This window comes from Coregonus lavaretus (assembly GCF_964263955.1).
Source record: "Coregonus lavaretus genome assembly, chromosome: 37".
NCBI classification, from domain to species: Eukaryota; Metazoa; Chordata; class Actinopteri; order Salmoniformes; family Salmonidae; genus Coregonus; species Coregonus lavaretus.
Genome location: NC_140024.1, coordinates 3,500,821 through 3,520,909, shown reverse-complemented (window position 1 = coordinate 3,520,909; position 20,089 = coordinate 3,500,821). Strand labels below are relative to the sequence as shown.

At 42.5% G+C, this 20,089-nt stretch overlaps 1 protein-coding gene across 1 annotated transcript in view; it reads left to right on the top strand.

Annotated features, from left to right (window-relative positions):
* The window catches only part of LOC311111930 (ankyrin repeat and BTB/POZ domain-containing protein 2-like), a gene marked incomplete at its 5' end in the record, with an annotated part of 30,430 nt that extends 12,814 nt beyond the window's left edge, over nt 1–17,616 (top strand). Inside the window, 14 exons of the mRNA XM_084154854.1 lie at nt 7,917–8,066; nt 11,413–11,620; nt 12,360–12,512; nt 13,592–13,757; nt 14,012–14,101; nt 14,468–14,569; nt 14,699–14,931; nt 15,062–15,342; nt 15,515–15,693; nt 15,954–16,059; nt 16,264–16,366; nt 16,531–16,678; nt 16,877–16,993; nt 17,219–17,616. Coding sequence (XP_084010980.1) covers nt 7,917–8,066; nt 11,413–11,620; nt 12,360–12,512; nt 13,592–13,757; nt 14,012–14,101; nt 14,468–14,569; nt 14,699–14,931; nt 15,062–15,342; nt 15,515–15,693; nt 15,954–16,059; nt 16,264–16,366; nt 16,531–16,678; nt 16,877–16,993; nt 17,219–17,464 — 2,282 coding nt within the window. The 3' untranslated portion in view covers nt 17,465–17,616. The remainder of the gene's footprint in view (nt 1–7,916; nt 8,067–11,412; nt 11,621–12,359; nt 12,513–13,591; nt 13,758–14,011; nt 14,102–14,467; nt 14,570–14,698; nt 14,932–15,061; nt 15,343–15,514; nt 15,694–15,953; nt 16,060–16,263; nt 16,367–16,530; nt 16,679–16,876; nt 16,994–17,218) is intronic.
* Between the last annotated feature and the right edge of the window lie 2,473 nt (nt 17,617–20,089).

Here is a 20,089-nt window from a genome sequence, read left to right as displayed (position 1 = left end):
TAATTGGTCTGCATCACTTCCAATCCCCCATATGTTTTTTTCTCTCGTATATACAGTGGGGAGAACAAGTATTTGATACACTGCCGATTTTGCAGGTTTTCCTACTTACAAAGCATGTAGAGGTCTGTAATTTTTATCATAGGTACACTTCAACTGTAAGAGACGGAATCTAAAACAAAAATCCAGAAAATCACATTGTATGATTTTTAAGTAATTAATTTGCATTTTATTGCATGACATAAGTATTTGATCACCTACCAACCAGTAAGAAATCCGGCTCTCACAGACCTGTTCGTTTTTCTTTAAGAAGTCCTCCTATTCTCCACTCATTACCTGTATTAACTGCACCTGTTTGAACTCGTTACCTGTATAAAAGACACCTGTCCACACACTCAATCAAACAGACTCCAACCTCTCGACAATGGCCAAGACCAGAGAGCTGTGTAAGGACATCAGGGATAAAATTGTAGACCTGCACAAGGCTGGGATGGGCTACAGGACAATAGGCAAGCAGCTTGGTGAGAAGGCAACAACTGTTGGCGCAATTTTTTGAAAATGGAAGAAGTTCAAGATGACGGTCAATCACCCTCATCAGTTTTGAATCCGGCGTCATTTTGCGTATCAGTTCATAAACACCATGCCATGGAATCGGTACGTCAAAAATCTCTTCCCAACTATTTTGTCATCTATATGGGACGGCTGTCAATCATTTGGTCCTTAAATGAAACTGGTATACTTTTTTATTTATCACAATTTTCTTTAGCCAATTATGTTCTTTGATACAGGGCCGACAGACAAGATCCTTACTTTTTCCCCCTTCCACTTTCCTCTTCCATTTTTGCGGTAATGCTGCAATTATTTGGTTGTAATTTTGGGTAGAGCAGACATTTCCATATGTTTTTGTTAGCTGCATGTGTGACATAAATCCACCAGTCCTAGCTATGATATAATTTACGAAGATTATACCTTTTTTTTTCAAAAAATTATGTTTTTTTAATCAATTAGTATATTTGAGTTTAACCACAATATGTGTTGCATTATTTGTTCTGTCGTTTCTGGAGGATGACATTGAAACTGCAACCAACTTTCTATGGCTTGTTTTAGAAATAGTGATATTTGGGAGATGATTTCCTTTTCAAATAACTGAAAGTGAGCGGTTGTAATCTGAATAAAGGGGAAAAGGCCATTCTTGAACATGGGGTGAGACAATCTTACTAATTTGCAAGAGAACCAGTTCGGATTTAAGGATAACTTTTGTATGACTGAAGCTTTTAGTGATAGATCTAATGCTTTAATATTTAATAATTTCTGTCCTCCAAATTATTAAATAGGCCCGTTCAATTTTGTCTGGCTTGCCGTTCCAAATAAAGTGGAATATTTTTTTCTCATATAATTTTAAAAACTGTTCGCTAGGCGCAGGCAATACCATAAGCAAATAGGTAAACTGGGATAATACTAAAGAGTTAATCAGGGTGATTCTTCCACAAATAGACAGGTATTTACCTTTCCATGGTAGCAAGATCTTATCTATTTTTGCTTTATTTCTATTAAAATCTATTGGAGTGAGATCATTTTTCATTTGGGATTTGTATTCCGAGTATATCCACATCACCATCAGACCATTTTATTGGTAAACTACATGGTAATGTAAAAATTGTATTTTTTTGTGATCCAATATGTAATATAGTACATTTATCATAATTTGGTTGTAATCCAGAGAGGTTAGAACATGTATCTAGATCCTCTGAGGCTGTGGAGGGATTCAAGTTGTGGATTTAAAAGAAAACATGAATCATCAGCGTACAATTACACCTTTGTTTTTAAGCCCTGGATTTCTAATCCCTTGATATTATTGTTGGATTTAATAGCGAACATTTCGATGGCCATAATAAATAGATATGTCGATTGTGGACAACCTTGTTTTATTCCTCTTGACAGTTTAAAACTTTCTGAGAAATATTCATTATTTGCTATTTTACACCTAGGGTTACTATACATGATTTTGACCCATTTTATAAGAGATTCTCCAAAATTGAAATACTCCATACATTTATATATAAACTCCAGTCGTACTTTATCAAATGCCTTTTCAAAGTCTGCTATGAATAGCAGGCCTGGTTTCCCAGATTTTTCACAGTGTTCTATTGTTTCCAGTACTTGCCTTATATTATCTCCAATGTATCGTCCATGTAAAAAACCTGTCTGATTAGAATGAATAATGTCTGACAATACCTTTTTAATTATATGCGCTATACATTTTGCTAGGATTTTTGCATCACAACACTGAATTGTAAGGGGCCTCCAATTTTGTAAATGGACTGGATCTTGTTATTTCCCGCTTGTATCCTGTATCAGTACAAATTAAATCAGACCTTCTTCTTGAGTGTCTGATAATCTACCATTTACATAGGAGTGGTTAAAACATGCTAATAACGGTCCTCTGAGTATATCGAAAAAGGTTTGGTATACTTCAACTGGTATGCCATCCAACCCTGGAGTTTTCCCGGACTTTAAGTATTTAATTGCATCTAGAAGTTCCTCCTCTGTAATTTCATCTTCACATGAGTCTTTCTGTATGGCTGTTAATATTACATTATCAATAGATAAAACATCCCTACAATTAGCTTCAGTTAGAGGAGATGGAGGCGACTGAAACAAAATCATATGCTTAAAGTACTTTGCTTCCTCCTTCAAAATATAATTTGGTGAATCATGGGTGACTCCGTCATTTTTAACCAGTTTCAGTAAATTATTTTTGGTTACATTTCTATGTTGAAGATTAAAAAAGAATTTGTTGCATTTTTCCCCATATTCCATCCAGTTTACTTTATTTTTATAATATATTACACTTGATCTTTCTTGAATAAGTTTCTCCATTTCTTTTTGTTTTTCCTCTAATTTATTCTGAGCCTCTATGTTACAGTTTTTATTGCTATCTATCTGTTCTGTTAGACCTTCTATTTCTTTTGTTAGTATGGACTCTTTTGACCTGAATTGCTTTTGTTTTCGAGATGAGTACTGAATTGCATGGCCTCTAAAGGCACATTTAAAAGTGTCCCATACAATAAGGGGATTTGCTGTACCTATGCTGTCGGAAAAAATCTGTTTTATAAATTCCTCTGTCCTAGTTAAAAACAAGTTATCATCCAATAGGCTTTGATTAAATTTCCAATATCCTCGCCCACATGGAAATTCAGTATGAGTAATGTAAATGCCAATTATATGATGGTCCGACCACATTCTGTCCCCTATCAACACTTTTTAATCTTTTGGTGCTAACGAGAATGACATAAGAAAGAAGTCAAGATGACTAGCTTGATTGAGTCTCCGCCATGTATATCTCACTAGGTCAGGATATTTAAGCCTCCTTATATCTACTAGTTCTAATGTATCCATGACATTCATGATTTCCTTAAGAGCATGAGGGTGATAGTTTGTAGTGTGATTTCCTTTATGGTCCATTGAGCTATTTAAAACAGTATTATAATCTCCCACCATAATAATAGAGTCTTGTATTGCTTGCAGTTGATCATTTATTATATATATTGTCAAAGAAGTGTGGATCATTATTATTTGGTCCGTAAAGGTTAGTGAGCCATAACTGTTTATGGTCCAATAACATATTTAAAATCATCCATCTGCCTTGCGGATCTGTTTGGACAATTTGCACATTTGGATCGAAATTACTGTTAATTAATATTATCACCCCTTTTGAGTTTCTTTGTCCATGGGAGAAGTATATTTCGCCCCCCCCCAGTCCTTTTCCCACACATCTAAAATTGTTTAATGAGTTTCCTGTAAACAATAGATAATATTTTCCTTCTCTTTGAGCCATGTAAATATTGTTCTTCTTTTGTTATTATCTGCTAAGCCATTACAATTATAACTTCCATTCCACTCTTACTCACACTTTAACTCTCACTCTTACTCTCACTCTCTCTCTCTCTCTCTCTCTCTCTCCCTTTATGTCTTCTCTGCCTTTGTCTCTTATTCTACCCTCTTACTTTTTAAATATTAAAGAATGAAAGGTTATTTTACCGTTACTGCATAACCCCTTTGGGCTAATGCATTTTGAGAAATGTGCAGCAAATCTGGTAAATCATTATGTCAAAAGGGGGTTTCAGTAAAGTTTGGGTTGCATGTGTATATCTCAGGGTATGATTGGTCCCTATGTCTCCCCTCTATCCATACTGCTGTTTTAGTCTGACCAAACAGTCATGGCATTATGCCCTGCCACAGAAAGGACATGTTGTTTGTCACAGAAAGGTGACTGTGCCTCTGTTTTCATACAGACACACACACACACACACACACACACACACACACACACACACACACGCACCCACACACAGGAGGAGGGAAGTAAAGGAAATAACTTAATCATACATGATTAGGGAAGTAAGCATGGCTTGTGTTCACACACACAGTACCCATAGCCTTGTGGAGTTAGCATACACAGGTAGGGTTTGGAAAGCACTCAGTTGTGCTTTGTACCCCCTGAAGACTGGCCTCTTGTTGTGAATGAATGGACTATATGAACAAATACTTGTTCAGACGGCACACATTACTTTTCTTTCCTAACAAAGTAGCTAGGGGTAATCAATGTAAGTTATCCAAAAGGCTTGTATTGCGTTATGCTTCTACAACCAATAAAATATTTATTTCAAACCAAGATAAGTTGGATTGAGACCCACTTGGGAGTTACAGCCAGTTTATCTTTGGTTGTGGCTTAAGCTTAGATTGTGAACCGAACAATTCATTTTTGGTGTGATTTACAATTGCTACCAATAGTCCCATTCTAAATATTGGATGTATTTAATCCAATTGAAAGCCTTCAGTTGTGTTAGGAGTTACACTGTAACTTTTATCTATCTACTTGAAAAGTTCTCTCTCACACACTTAACATGCACAATACACACATATATACACACATATCTCAGAGCAGACTTAGGGCTGGTGGTGAGTCTGAGACTGTGTGTAGAGTCACTGATGACACATGATTCGTTTTGGGGGTTTCCAGTGTGGGAAGGTGGTGTGTGGCTTATCCAATTAGTATGGGGCAGAGGGTGGACAGTAGTTGTGGGTTCAGTTCATCAGGATCACTCTAAATGCTCTCCTAAGGTGCGTCCCAAATGGCACCCTATTCTCTTTATAGTGTACTACATTTGACCAGAGCCCAACATCAATACATCATGCACAGCCCTCTCCCACACTCATATAAATAGCTGAGTAAGACTTGTGGCTTGGGGGAGGGAACTTTGCATACTACTCCTGTAGAGAGCAGAGCTATCCTGGCTTGGCTTTTGGCTTTTGGTGCCTTTTCCATTGTGTAGAAGATGACAGAGTCAGCAAATACCCATCTCACACACAATGTGTGTGTGTGTGTGTGTGTGTGTGTGCGCATACATGTATTATATTTGTGTTTCTAGGAAACCTCCCTGTTAGTTGAGTTTCTATTTGGGAGTGGGTGTGTGCGTCATGAACTGCACAGATGACTGACTTTGTGGCTTGTAGGGCTGTAATTCTCTGTGGGAGAAAGCAATAGATTAGTTAAAACCCCTTTTGGTCAGGGCAATAAATGGTTGAACGTTCCATTACTACTCTGTTACTACAGTCTTAGAAAAAAAGGGTTCCAAAGGAGTTCTTCGGCTGTCCCTATTTAGGATAACCTTTTTTGGTTCCAGGTAGAACTCTTTTGGGTTCTATATAGCACCTTTTTTTCTAAGAGTGCACCCTACAGATGAGAATCATATTTTATTTTGGGGTATGGTTAAGATGGGATCACATCAAGGCATTATCTGTCTCATTTCCTGAAGGTTTAAATGAGACACAGAGAGAGAGACACAGAGAGAGAGACACAGAGAGAGAGACACAGAGAGAGAGACACACAGAGAGAGAACAGAAGTGGTATGTAACTAAACATTGACCCTCTCACCCCATGTCTCCTCTGTCTTTTCTCTCTGAGTTAATCTTAGTTCATAAAATAAACTAAAGCCGATACGATCCCCTCATTATTCTCCCTGATTACATACAGTGGGGAGAACAAGTATTTGATACACTGCCGATTTTGCAGGTTTTCCTACTTACAAAGCATGTAGAGGTCTGTAATTTTTATCATAGGTACACTTCAACTGTGAGAGACGGAATCTAAAACAAACATCCAGAAAATCACATTGTATGATTTTTAAGTAATTCATTTGCATTTTATTGCATGACATAAGTATTTGATACATCAGAAAAGCAGAACTTAATATTTGGTACAGAAACCTTTGTTTGCAATTACAGAGATCATACGTTTCCTGTAGATCTTGACCAGGTTTGCACACACTGCAGTAGGGATTTTGGCCCACTCCTCCATACAGACCTTCTCCAGATCCTTCAGGTTCCGGGGCTGTCGCTGGGCAATACGGACTTTCAGCTCCCTCCAAAGATTTTCTATTGGGTTCAGGTCTGGAGACTGGCTAGGCCACTCCAGGACCTTGAGATGCTTCTTACGGAGCCACTCCTTAGTTGCCCTGGCTGTGTGTTTCGGGTCGTTGTCATGCTGGAAGACCCAGCCACGACCCATCTTCAATGCTATTACTGAGGGAAGGAGGTTGTTGGCCAAGATCTCGCGATACATGGCCAAATCCATCCTTCCCTCAATACGGTGCAGTCGTCCTGTCCCCTTTGCACAAAAGCATCCCCAAAGAATGATGTTTCCACCTCCATGCTTCATGGTTGGGATGGTGTTCTTGGGGTTGTACTCATCCTTCCTTTTCCTCCAAACACGGCGAGTGGAGTTTAGACCAAAAAGCTATATTTTTGTCTCATCAGACCACATGACCTTCTCCCATTCCTCTTCTGGCTCATCCAGATGGTCATTGGCAAACTTCAGACGGGCCTGGACATGCGCTGGCTTGAGCAGGGGGACCTTGCGTGCGCTGCAGGATTTTAATCCATGACGGCGTAGTGTGTTACTAATGGTTTTCTTTGAGACTGTGGTCCCAGCTCTCTTCAGGTCATTGACCAGGTCCTGCCGTGTAGTTCTGGGCTGATCCCTCACCTTCCTCATTATCATTGATGCCCCACGAGGTGAGATCTTGCATGGAGCCTCAGACCGAGGGTGATTGACCGTCATCTTGAACATCTTCCATTTTCTAATAATTGTGCCAACAGTTGTTGCCTTCTCACCAAGCTGCCTGCCTATTGTCCTGTAGCCCATCCCAGCCTTGTGCAGGTCTACAATTTTATCCCTGATGTCCTTACACAGCTCTCTGGTCTTGGCCATTGTGGAGAGGTTGGAGTCTGTTTGATTGAGTGTGTGGACAGGTGTCTTTTATACAGGTAACGAGTTCAAACAGGTGCAGTTAATACAGGTAATGAGTGGAGAACAGGAGGGCTTCTTAAAGAAAAACTAACAGGTCTGTGAGAGCCGGAATTCTTACTGGTTGGTAGGTGATCAAATACTTATGTCATGCAATAAAATGCAAATTCATTACTTAAAAATCATACAATGTGATTTTCTGGATTTTTGTTTTAGATTCCGTCTCTCACAGTTGAAGTGTACCTATGATAAAAATTACAGACCTCTACATGCTTTGTAAGTAGGAAAACCTGCAAAATCGGCAGTGTATCAAATACTTGTTCTCCCCACTGTAACTGTCCTGGTAACTAGCACTAGCAGTGCACTCAACCTTCACCTCCAAAGTAAATGTTTTATATTGTCCGTCTGTGGTCCTGGTTGTTTTTGTGCAGATGTCGAGCCATGGTGGCAGACATTGACAGCGTTAGTATTAGTTGAAACACTACATTAATGCTTAAATAAGTTGAGGTCTTTGAGGGATTTAGTAACACATTATGAGTAAATGTTCCTTTGATACCTTTTTAGATATATTTTTCAAAAAAAAAAAATGGTGTATGTTTTGTATGTACAGGTGAGCTATCCCTGCCGGCCCATGTCAGTCCGTACACAAAGGATCCCCGGGCACCAATGGAGAGCAGGGAGGATGCCTACGCCCATCTGGAGCTATGCACCCTGGAACAGTCCCTTCTGGCCACATGCGTGGGCAGCATCGCAGAACTCAGTGAGTGTGTGTGTGTCTTTGTGTGTGTCACATTTTCAATCTTCACATTCACTCAAACACTCTCAAACATATCACATACCCTCTTCATTTTATATTCAAAGATTCCCTCCCTCACACACTCTTTCTCAAACACCCACATACTCCTCTCGCTTTAGTCCTAGCCAGCGAGGAACTATCTGGTCCTTATGCATGTGATCCATCAGTCTAATCTAGTCAGGAGAAAGAGACAGTTCATGACACAGACTCCTACTGACCATGTTCAACCTGGATCTGAGTAGAGTGCCATCTTTCACATTTAGAGATGCCGAGAGGTACCAGCTGTTAACTCCAACATCCCCAGTCGGTCTCGTTCTTCTGTTGTTCATCTTCATTAAAACTAGGGCACCTAAGTAGGGCAGCACTGAACACCATTGGTTACTTTGAAAGATGGCACCCAAAATTCAAATTTTGAATCCAACTGTCCATTTGTCTCATGGATTTTGTTAGAATGTGTACTTACTTAGAAGTCTCTTTCTGTAAGTCAGTGGTCCCCAACACATTTTAAAGTGCAGTGCCCCACCTAGCTAAAGCCTCTCAAATAAACAAACCACATTTCTAGCCAGTAACTAAGGCCAGGATTCAAACCCATCATGCTTTGTCGACAATGCACCTTTTAAATCAAATCAAATCAAATTGTATTGGTCACATGCGCCGAATACAACAGGTGCAGACATTACAGTGAAATGCTTACTTACAGCCCTTAACCAACAGTGCATTTATTTTTAACAAAAAAAAGTAAAAAATAAAACAACAACAAAAAAAGTGTTGAGAAAAAAAGAGCAGAAGTAAAATAAAATAACAGTAGGGAGGCTATATATACAGGGGGGTACCGGTGCGGGGGCACCGGCTAGTTGAGATAGTTGAAGTAATATGTACATGTGGGTAGAGTTAAAGTGACTATGCATAAATAATTAACAGAGTAGCAGCAGCGTAAAAAGGATGGGGTGGGGGGCAGTGCAAATAGTCCGGGTAGCCATGATTAGCTGTTCAGGAGTCTTATGGCTTGGGGGTAGAAGCTGTTGAGAAGTCTTTTGGACCTAGACTTGGCACTCCGGTACCGCTTGCCGTGCGGTAGCAGGGAGAACAGTCTATGACTAGGGTGGCTGGAGTCTTTGACAATTTTGAGGGCCTTCCTCTGACACCGCCTGGTATAGAGGTCCTGGATGGCAGGATGCTAAAGGCAATGTTCCCGTGTTAGTGGAGACTGCATTCATGGTAAACACTGCATATGTCGGCTCAATCGGAAATTACCTTTAAATGGCACATTGTCGACAAAACGTTATCAGATTGAATCCCAGCCTTACTCTTTAGCCACAATCCAGTAGGGACTGGTTGGGAAACATTGCTTTACCATTTATGTCAAAGCTAGCATTGTAGAAAGGATGACAGACAGACAGTGTTGGTGTAGAGAACAACACTGGTCTCAGGTTTAACATTAGCATAATAAAGTTAACCCTGTTCACTGTCAGTTTAAAAAAAAAATCTGACTGTTGGTCTGTTTCTAGGGTCACTTCATTAGAATCAGAGGGGGATATCCTATCCACTGAATCATTAGGCTATATAACAGACGACTATGTGTTCCCAAAACACAAGGGCACTTTCACGTCAGCCACAGGGTGTAATAGACCCCCTTGCTCCCCCCGCCCCACACACACACCCCAAACACACGCACACACACTCCCCTGTTTCCACAAACCAAACAAATTCCTTTTTTCTCTGGTCGTCTTGGGAGTAGCACCTAGCAAAACAGTGCACACACTTGTTCATTCTTGGAGACCAAGCACATAAATTAAATGGGACAACATACAGTTTGTTTCACCATTTAAAAAAAATCATAATTGTGGTGCTTATTGCTATCACTAGAAATTAAACATTGTCTAGTATATCTACCCATATGGATATACAGTACGTACTGTATATATGATATGAACTAAAACCTGCATATACTTTAACAGACACTGTGGCTACTTCAGGAGCCTTAGCATCATTAAACAAGGAAGTAGTCATTTTAACATTATAATCTCTTTCACAGGAGCAGGTTCTCTCACTGCTCTCTGGTTGCAACGTTTAAGAGCAAGCATCTCTTCTTTCTAATCCCTTCCACATATGTGCCATTAAACCCCTGCAACTTATCCAGAACGCTGCAGCCCGTCTGGTGTTCAACCTTCCCAAGTTCTCTCACGTCACCCCGCTCCTCCACCACACTCCACTGGCTTCCAGTTGAAGCTTGCATCTACTACAAAACCATGGTGCTTGCCTACGGAGCTGTGAGAGGAACGGCACCTCCTTACCTTCAGGCTCTGATCAGACCCTACACCCAAACAAGGGCACTACGTTCATCCACCTCTGGCCTGCTAGCCCCCCTACCTCTACGGAAGCACAGTTCCCGCTCAGCCCAGTCAAAGCTATTCGCTGCTCTGGCACCCCAATGGTGTAACAAGCTCCCCCATGACGCCAGGACAGCGGAGTCACTGACCACCTTCCGGAGACACTTGAATCCCTACCTCTTTAAGGAATACCTGGAATAGTATAATAGTAATCCTTCTACCCCCCCCCCCCACCCCCCTTTACTACCACTGTATTTTGTCTAAACTAACACCTGACTTATTTCACCTGCTAGCACTGACTTGTTTAAAGAAATTTACTTATTGTGATCGAGATGCAGTTGTCCCTGATTGCACTGACTTTGCTCACAGCTGCTTTTTTGAAGAAGTGTACTTACTGTGATCAAGATGTGGTTGTCCCACTGGCTATCCTAAGTTGAATGCACCAATTTGTAAGTCACTCTGGATAAGAACGTCTGCTAAATGACTTAAATGTAAAATGTAAGTGACTGCTTAGCTACGGCTGAGGACGACCATTCCTGATTTAACGGTCTATAGGGAAGGACGTGCCGTTGAGCCCAGCTAAACCCAACTCTGCTCCCAAACTTGACTTCTAATGAGCTGTATCTGAGACTCGATCATTGAACCATTCTTATTGTTGAATCTGTATAGAGATATAACAAGACACAGAATTGACTCACTTAAGATTAATGTTAGCTCCAGCTGCTACCTGTGATATCTCAGAAACTGAAGGGCAAACTCGCGATGTAGCTCTGTCTATAACTGTCCTGACAGAAGTTGAAAGTCCCACAGTTTTGGTAAGGAAACGGATATCGCATACAGAGCATTATGGCCACTGAGGTACATCATGCTACAACTACAGCATCCATGTTTAATTGATCATGTATAGCTGATGTTTTATGGATTTGTATCAGATGATGATGTGTGTGATACTGAATGTGCATGTGACTGTTTCCTCTCAGGTGACCTGGTGTCACGCTCCATGCACCACATACAGCGCCTCCGCGCAGTAAGCCCCTCCCTCAGCCCTATTCGCCCAGCTAATCAGCATTCAGTATTCTGGGCGCCCGATGCCATGCGTACCCTCTACTACTTCCTGTCTAGCCCACAGATGGAATCACTGGAGAACCCAAATCTAGAGCCCCCCAGGATGGCCCTTAGCAGTGAAAGGTAAGGGCTGTGTGTGTGTGCGTGCGTGTGCGTGTGCGTGCGTGCGTGTGCATTCTTGTATGTTTAGGCACACAGAGATATTGTTTCCCTCCACCTGGTACCAATTATAATCACAGGCCTCATTAACCTGTTAGCTTCAAGTCAAACTCAGCTCTGTGTCTCTGTTGAGCCCTGTGATCTCAGTAACCATAACCAGAGAGGAAGAGGTGAAGCAAGAGGTTTCACTCTCGCCAAAACCTGTCCAAAATAAGCCTGATGCGTTTCTATGGGCTTATTTTGGACCTAAGCTTGTCGCCTGCTTTTCCGCCTTTGGGACAACAACTCCCATTGTTAGGCTGAAGACATGAGCATCTCGACATTATATACAGATCTCTGCCATTACGACCTGCCTCTGTGCTCTGGGGAGGTGAAGAGACCGCATGTTCTAAAACAAACGTCACATCATGGAAACAGTGTTCTCTTTATAGTGCTTTGTTAACAGTATAAGGGTGCCCTTTTTCTCAATTAGGGCAAAAGTTATGGGAGGATGCTACATAAACACACATTAAGACTACCAAAAAATACCCTGCGTGAACTTGTTTTTGCCCACTGCAAGAAAAGGTTAAGTAGTCGTTATTGTACAAATGGCTGAGGAATTGGTCGTTTACGCCAGATCTCAGGGCATTGTGGGATTTTGAGTCATTGAGGAGAGTGAATAAATTATATCACGTCATTGCTTGAATCTTTGCTCCTCCCCCAGACTGTTTATGCTCCTCCCCCCTCTGATGGAGTGGATACGGATTGCCTTGGTGCACGCGGAACACCGCCGCAGCCTATTGGTGGACAGCGATGATGTCAGACAGACTGCCAGACAGCTCCTCCCAGGATTGGACTGTGAGCCCAGACAGCTGAGGTAGAAACACACTGAGCGTTGCATATTTAATGGGATACTCTCACCAGCCAGTTTATTAGGTACACCCATCTAGTACCGGGTCGGACCCCCCTTTGCCTCCAGAACAGCCTGAATTCTTTGGGGCATTCTACAAGGTGTCGGAAACGTTTCACAGGGATGTTGGTCCATGCTGACGCGATGGCATCACGCAGTTGCTGCAGATTGGACGGCTGTACATTCATGCTGCGAACAGCCCGTTCCATCTCATCCGAAATATACTCTAATGGGTTGAGGTCTGGGGACTGCGCAGGCCACTCAGGTAAACTGAACTCGCTGTCATGTTCCAGGCAATGTTTTTCCACTCCTCAATTGTTTAGTGTTGGTGAATCGCGTGTCCACTGGAGCCGCTTCTTCTTGTTTTTAGCTGATAGGAGTGGAACCTGTCTGTTGCAATAGCCCATCCGTGAAAAGGATCGACGAGTTGTGAGTTCCGAGATGCCGTTGTGCACACCGCTGTTGTACTGCGCCGTTATTTGTTTGTTTGTCTGTCCTGACATTCTCCTTCGACCTCCCTCATCAACAAGCTCTCTTCGCCCACAGAACTGCCGCTGACTGGATGTTTTTTGTTTGTCGCACCATTCTCGGTAAACCCTAGACACTGTTGTGCATGAAAAGCCCAGGAGGGCGTCCGCTTCTGAGATACTGGTTCTGGCGCGCCTGGCACCGACGATCACACAGCGTGGTCGCTTAGGTCACTCGTTTTGCCCATTCTAACGTTCAATCGAACAATAACTGAATGCCTCGATGACTGTCTGCCTGCTTTATATAGCAAGCCACGGCCACGTGACTCACTGTCTGTAGGAGCGATCCATTTTTGTGAATGGGGTGGTGTACTTAATAAACTGTCCGGTGAGTGTATATTACTGTAACATGCAATGGAAGGATGCTGAACCATACTGTTGCCTTGTGAAACCAGTACATAACAGTAGGCCTACTGTCATTATTGAAGAGTTATGAATGTTTTCTTTGTAGCCTCGCTCTCGCTCTCTTTCTCTCTTTCTCTCTTTCTCCTCATCCTCTTGTCTCTCCCTCTCTCCTAGGCCTGAGTGTTGTTCCAGCTCATTTAGGCGTCTGGACTCTAAGGCAGCTACAGAGAAGCTTCAGCTGGACCTGGGCTTCCGCATGCTGACCTGTGGCAGAGCAGACCTGATTGGTCAGGCCACACAGCTACTGGGACCATCAGGGGTTAACACTATGGATGACCAGGTAGGACTGGGGATAGGTGGTGGGGATAGAGGTAGGGGGAGTTGGGGAGAGGGGTAGGACATATACATATTCAGATATAAGACTGACAGGTTTGAACATGAAGGTAAAAGAGACTGAGTATTTATCCTCCCTGTCAATACTTGTCAGTCTTCTGTTTGAATACATATACTGTATGCCCTACCCTGACTTGTGTTAGAGAGTGTAGAGACTCAATAAAACTGTTCAGAGTAAGATGTGTATTCTCTGACCTACAGGGTATGACCCCTCTGATGTACGCGTGTTCATGTGGAGACGAGGCTCTGGTCCAGATACTGGTGGAGGCTGGAGCCAACCTGGACCTGGCGGTAAACACTACTACTCTATAGATATTATTATAATATGATACAGATAGTATATCATGTAATGAGTTGAAAAATCCGGTAACTTTCTCAAAATTCCCAGGTTTTCCAGAAATCACAGTTGGAAGATTACTTGAATCCGAAGGAACTGAGCAGGAAATCCGGAATCCTCCGACCAGGAATTATGGAAAACCTGGGAATTTTGAAGAGTTACTGGAATTTTGCAACCCTAATCATCTAATATAATGGCTTTGTGCTGAAACTGCCTCTACTACAACATAATCATTTGATGGCAATGTTTACCAACAAGCTTGCTTTGAACGCATATACATTTTAGACTTAGATATGTAACGTTTTCCATTCTTCTCTCAGGTTCCTTGCTGTTCCCCCAGACAGCCCTCGGTCCACCCAGACAGTCGTGGTTGGGTGGCCCTCACCTTCGCTGTGCTGCATGGACACCTCTCAGTATCTCAGGTGAGACCTCACTGCCCAGTGGAAAAGGTCTAACACAGTTTCTCACGCACACATCTCAGCCTTGATAGTGCTACGTACCCTGTGTGTAGAATAGTATTAACCACTCCTCTGTGTTTCTGTGTTGTATAGCTGCTGTTGGAGGTGGGTGCAGACGTGGAGGGTACTGCTGTTACTTCCGGTCAGGAGAGCTCTGCTGAGACCCCTCTACAGCTGGCCTCTGCTGCTGGGAACTATGAAATGGTGAGCTTGCTGCTGGCCCACGGGGCCGACCCTCTACTCAGAGTGCATGATTGTAACGCTCTGACATCACCGCTCTACGAGGACATGAACTGCTTCAGCTACGCCGCTGCACACGGACACAGGTAGCTACACCTGTCTAACTAGTCTAGGCTTGGGCTATGTCTCAATAGTCTAAAGTGGTGTCCTTTCCTTGTCTATTTCCTTCAGTCAGAACTGTGAATGAATGGATACTCATCCCCTACTCTCCTACAGAAACGTCCTGAGGAGGCTTCTGACCCAGCCCCAGCAGAGGAAGGAGGACATTCTCTCTCTGGAGGAGATACTGGCTGAGGGGGTCCAGGAGGAGGAAGAGGAGGCTGGCTCACTACCTCCCCCCAGCCTCAGCCCTGGTAGCCCTGCTGTCTGCCCCAGTAGCTCCAGCTCCAGCCCCATGCCCAGGCTATGTAAGGCCAGGATGAAGGCGCTGCAGCAGGCTGCCTACTACAGCGCTGAACACGGCTACCTGGATGTCACCATGGAGCTACGATCACTGGGTATTTGTAGGCCTACTTCTTCTGTTTTATACTATCATCATTGTTTTCTGAAGGACTTGTCATGAATCACTCATTCCTAAGCACAGAAATATTATTTGATCCTCTTTAGGTTGTTTGTTCTCAATGACTGACCTAGGTAAATAACCTCTTGGGACCCTAATTTGTTCCCCAGGTGTCCCCTGGAAGCTCCACGTGTGGCTGGAGTCCCTCCATGTAGCCCAGCAGCTGTTCAGGGATGAGGTGACCCTCTCTCTCCTCAGAGACTTCACCACTATCAGGCCACAGGACTACTGCCAGGAGCTGGTCTCGCCCGCCCTCCCTATCATGTTCAACATGCTTGCAACCAGCAAGGTAGCAATGACTGCTAGGCTACCTTGCAGTCCAATTTCTCCTTCAGTGAGTGTTGTTTGGTGTTAAGTTTACCATGTAGACTACAGTATGTCAGTACAAGTTTTCATTGAGTAAATGTTCAATGAAACCTCAAACTTAAAGCAGAGTATGAATCAGAAATCGATCCAACATCTAAGAATTCTCAAATCAGTTGTTATAAAATGGGAAGCAAACTTCCAATAAAATCACGACTCTTTCTGAACATGATTATATCCCTTTAGGACTGTGCCATAACCAAGAGACTGTCAGCCATCTTCTCTCACTGTTACGGCTCTGCTCCTATTCCCTCTGTTCCTCAGATGGACCTCACTCTCTCCACACAGCTAGGTATGGAGACTGGCATATTCTCTCTATATGGAACAAACTACAATCTGTTTCATTTTTCAGATTTTTGGGGTCTGAGTTCTCACTTCATTTTAGCAAGTATAACTCCAACTTTTGTCTAAATCATGCTTAGTTGTGTACATGTATTTCAATGCATGTTTCTGACTCTAAATGGTGTAAACGTCACTTCCCTCTCTCTCCCACCAGATGCTCATTTCCTGAACAACCCAGAGATGTCTGACGTAATGTTGTTAGTGGAAGGCCGTCCCTTCTACGCCCACAGGGTCCTCCTCATGTCTGCCTCCGAGAGGTGAGCTAGCACTTCCCTCCTCACACCTGAGGTGGCAGCCTGAGACTAAAAGCATAGTATGTTTATCATCAAGTATGACCTTGTGTGGAGGCTCTAGTGTTTTCAGGGCAGCCTGTGCTTTTGTGTCCACAAGTTGGTTACCAAATCTCTTTTGTCTCTTTCAGGTTTCGGTCCCTGCTGAGTTCCTGTGGGTCAGACACCAGCACCATCCACATCTCTGACATCACATACAGCACCTTCCAGAGGATGATGAGTTGTCTGTACTGTGGGGGGACTGAAGGGCTGAGGCTGTCACAGGCTGATGCTATGGAGGTAAGAAATGTATCCTCATTTACACTGATAGAACTTCATTCATACATCCCATTGTTGATCCATACATTTACCACAGTGGTTAAGCTTTATGAATGGCCCCCACTATCACTTGTCATTGAGGAGTGGAAAGACAACATAAATTGAATGTATGTTTGGAGGGGTGATTTGTGATGGAAGTATTCTCTGCTCCTCTGTCAGCAGCTGCTGCCAGTAGTCCGTTTCTTCCAGCTGAAGGTCCTAGAGAGGCAGTGTGAGATCCTGCTCTCCCAGAGTATCACCCGGGACAACGCAGTCAGCATCTACTTGATGTCTAGGGTAAGAATTCAAACCTTGTTATCATGAAAGGTAGTCCTATGCAGGCTTAAAGCTATAAGTCATCATTTTATTTGTGTGTTATATGCACCTTGAAATTAGTACATGCAATCCATTATAATGATCATAATAGATGAAAAGTGTGCCTGTGCGAGAGGTGCTTGGATCAGTATCATTGTAATATGTGTCTTTCTTTCTCTCTCTCTCTCTCTGTGTGATTCTGTACAGGATCACGGGGCGGCAGATCTCAGGAAGTTCTGTGAAGGTTTCTTCCTGCAGCACATGGAACAGCTCCTGGAGAGAGAGGACTTCCACAGGCTGCTCATGGGAGGGGCCCGTCAGGAACAGCTCTCCCCAGAGACAGAGCCCCGGAGTGGACCATGTCAGGACCGACACTCCTCTCTCCTCCTGGAGGATCTGGAGGTCACTTTGGTCCACAGGCTGCTCTCGCTCTACCCTTCCTGCAGAGAGTGAGCCACCGGCTTCGTCTCAATAGTCATAGTTGGCTTCTTTGTTCTTCCATTGTCTCGTGTCCTTCATCTGTACTGATGTGAAAGAACTACATAGGTGAAAGACAAGTAGCTATATCTGCTCTTAAATGTCAGCTAGGGTGAAGGAAAGGGGATGAGGAGAGGAGGCCACATTAGACTATTGAGATGGACCCCATGCGGGTGAAGGACAGACATACCAGCAGGCCTGGAGATAAATAACCGGTGTAGTGTAGCGTAGTATCTCGCAGTGCGGTGATGTCACCACAATCGCCAGCACAGGCTGGTAATGCTACTCTGCCATGAGGGAGAGAAGAGGCAATCTAGAAATGGTCCATTGCTTAAGAGAGGAAATGGATGCAAAGCACTATGGCTGGAATTTATCTAGAATAGGATGAAGGTTTATGGATATACCTCAAATATAATAACAGGTACTGAGACTCTTTGTTAGTAAGAAATAAAACATTTAGAGCATTTTGGACTTCTGTTACATACTAGAGAGTACCTCCTCTCTCATGGGAATGGAGCTTGGGGAGATAGATATTATACAGGAATAACAGAACTCTGAATATTTTATTGAACTGTACATATGTCAATAAATATTTTGCTCACAATAATTAGCATCAGTGTTTTTATATGAATCCTTTTTAGTATAATATGCACCCATGGAAGTGTATAAGCTAAAAAACAAACATCACCACCACGCAATTCCAAAGTCAACAGATTTATTTCCTTTTGCACTGAAGTTGTTCACAGTTATGTCACAAGGGGATACATTGCCAGTGGTTTCCTGCTAAATACCAGCGCTCCTGGTGTTTTGTTCTACTGTATGTCCATCATCCTGTGTGGCCTGGTTACCCAATAGTACAAAATAGAAAGAATAACAATGATAGGTATTGCTTTATTTTATCTCTCTGATACCAATACCCACCCCAGACAGAGTTCGTGACCAGAGTATCAGGTCTCTCTTTGAGAGAGATTGTGTGTGTGTGTGTGTGTGTGCAGAGGATGCATTGCACAGTAAATGTGCACAACAGTATAAGGAAGGAGAGGGGAGGGTGCGAAAAAGAACTCAAAGACGAACAAACAACCGAAGTGGTGAGAGAAAAGAAAAATAAGAGAAACAAATTAACAGACAGGAAAGAAATAAATAAAGAAAGAGGGGGGAAAGGGACAGAACAATTCCAACAACAACATGCAAAGAAAAGACAAATGTTGGACATGCAAACGACAATACAAGGTAAAAGCTAAGAGTAGAAATCCCCTTGGTTTTTTAAATAAGTTTGTCAGCAAATTTGTTTGTATTTACAAGGCGAGTGGCTGGAGTGTTGTCTTTGTCGTCGTACACACACAACGAGAAGGAACGGACAATTATTGTCAACAGAGGGCTCGTTCCTCTCAAAGAGACTAGTCTACATTCTTAAATTACTGTAAATCATTTGCCAAATGTATATATTACATTTTTTCATCGAAGCTGGGAAAGAATGAATGTTCACAAAAACATTTCAAGAATTCGCAATGATCAATAAATTAAACATGACAAAAAAACAATCCTTAAATTATCTAATACATTTTCTACATCATTTATATAAATAACCCAGAATAAATTAAAACAAACATGACAAAAAATACAATAAGGTACACAAATATATACAATAATTATGTCCACTGTTGTCTGAATCCTGCAGATATTTCAAAGGAACATGAACAAAACAAAATGGAAAAAAAATAAACCCTGAAATGATTCATCCTTCAAAAGGTAACCGAAAATAAAATACAACATTTAATCAATAAAACGCATCCAAAAAGTAGAAAACACAAAAGATAGTGATAAGTTAACACAATTCTTAGCTAAACATAATGTCACAACTACACAAACATTGTACATATGGTAACATAGTTAGTCTGTACAACAGAATAGATCATTCATTTGTGTATCCCTCCCTCCTCAATGCCCACCCAAAGTCAATTAACTAAATTTAATTTCATTTACAGCAATGACACAGAGTCTGAAGAAGTCTAAAGTGTTAAAATCCTGTAGTTCACAAAGAAGGACTACATTAAAAATAATTACAATCCAGCAAACGTTTAGCCAACGTTCAGCCAACGTCCATCCAACGTCCAAGAGTCGCGCCTCCTCTCTCCAACTTTCATAGGAGCCAGTGGTTCTACTTCCATTCGTCTTTGTGCACAAGTCTTTACATCCCCCCGGTGTGTGTGGGCGTGTGTGTGTATGTGTGTGTGTGTAGGAGGAAAGACAATGAGGAGAGAAAGGAGGAGAGGGGATGCTTGTAGTATAGGTTTGACAAACATTATTGTCTTTTTAAGGCTTTTCTCCAACTCTACGGCTAATATGTCTCTGGGTGTCTGTCACGATGAAGAGAGAGTCTCTAGTACTCTGGTGTTTTGTGTATGTGTGTGTGTGTGTGCAGGTGGAAAGCAGTAGGGATGAGGGATGCTTGGGGAGGAGGGGGACAGCAGTGTGAAGTGTGTGAAGTCTTTCTCTTGTCCTCCGTCTCTGGCTCACTTACTCCCGTTGTTGACAAAGTGCCCCAGGTTGGGAGACACACTGTCCTCCATCTTGTTTCTCTAATAGGTTTTAGTGATGATC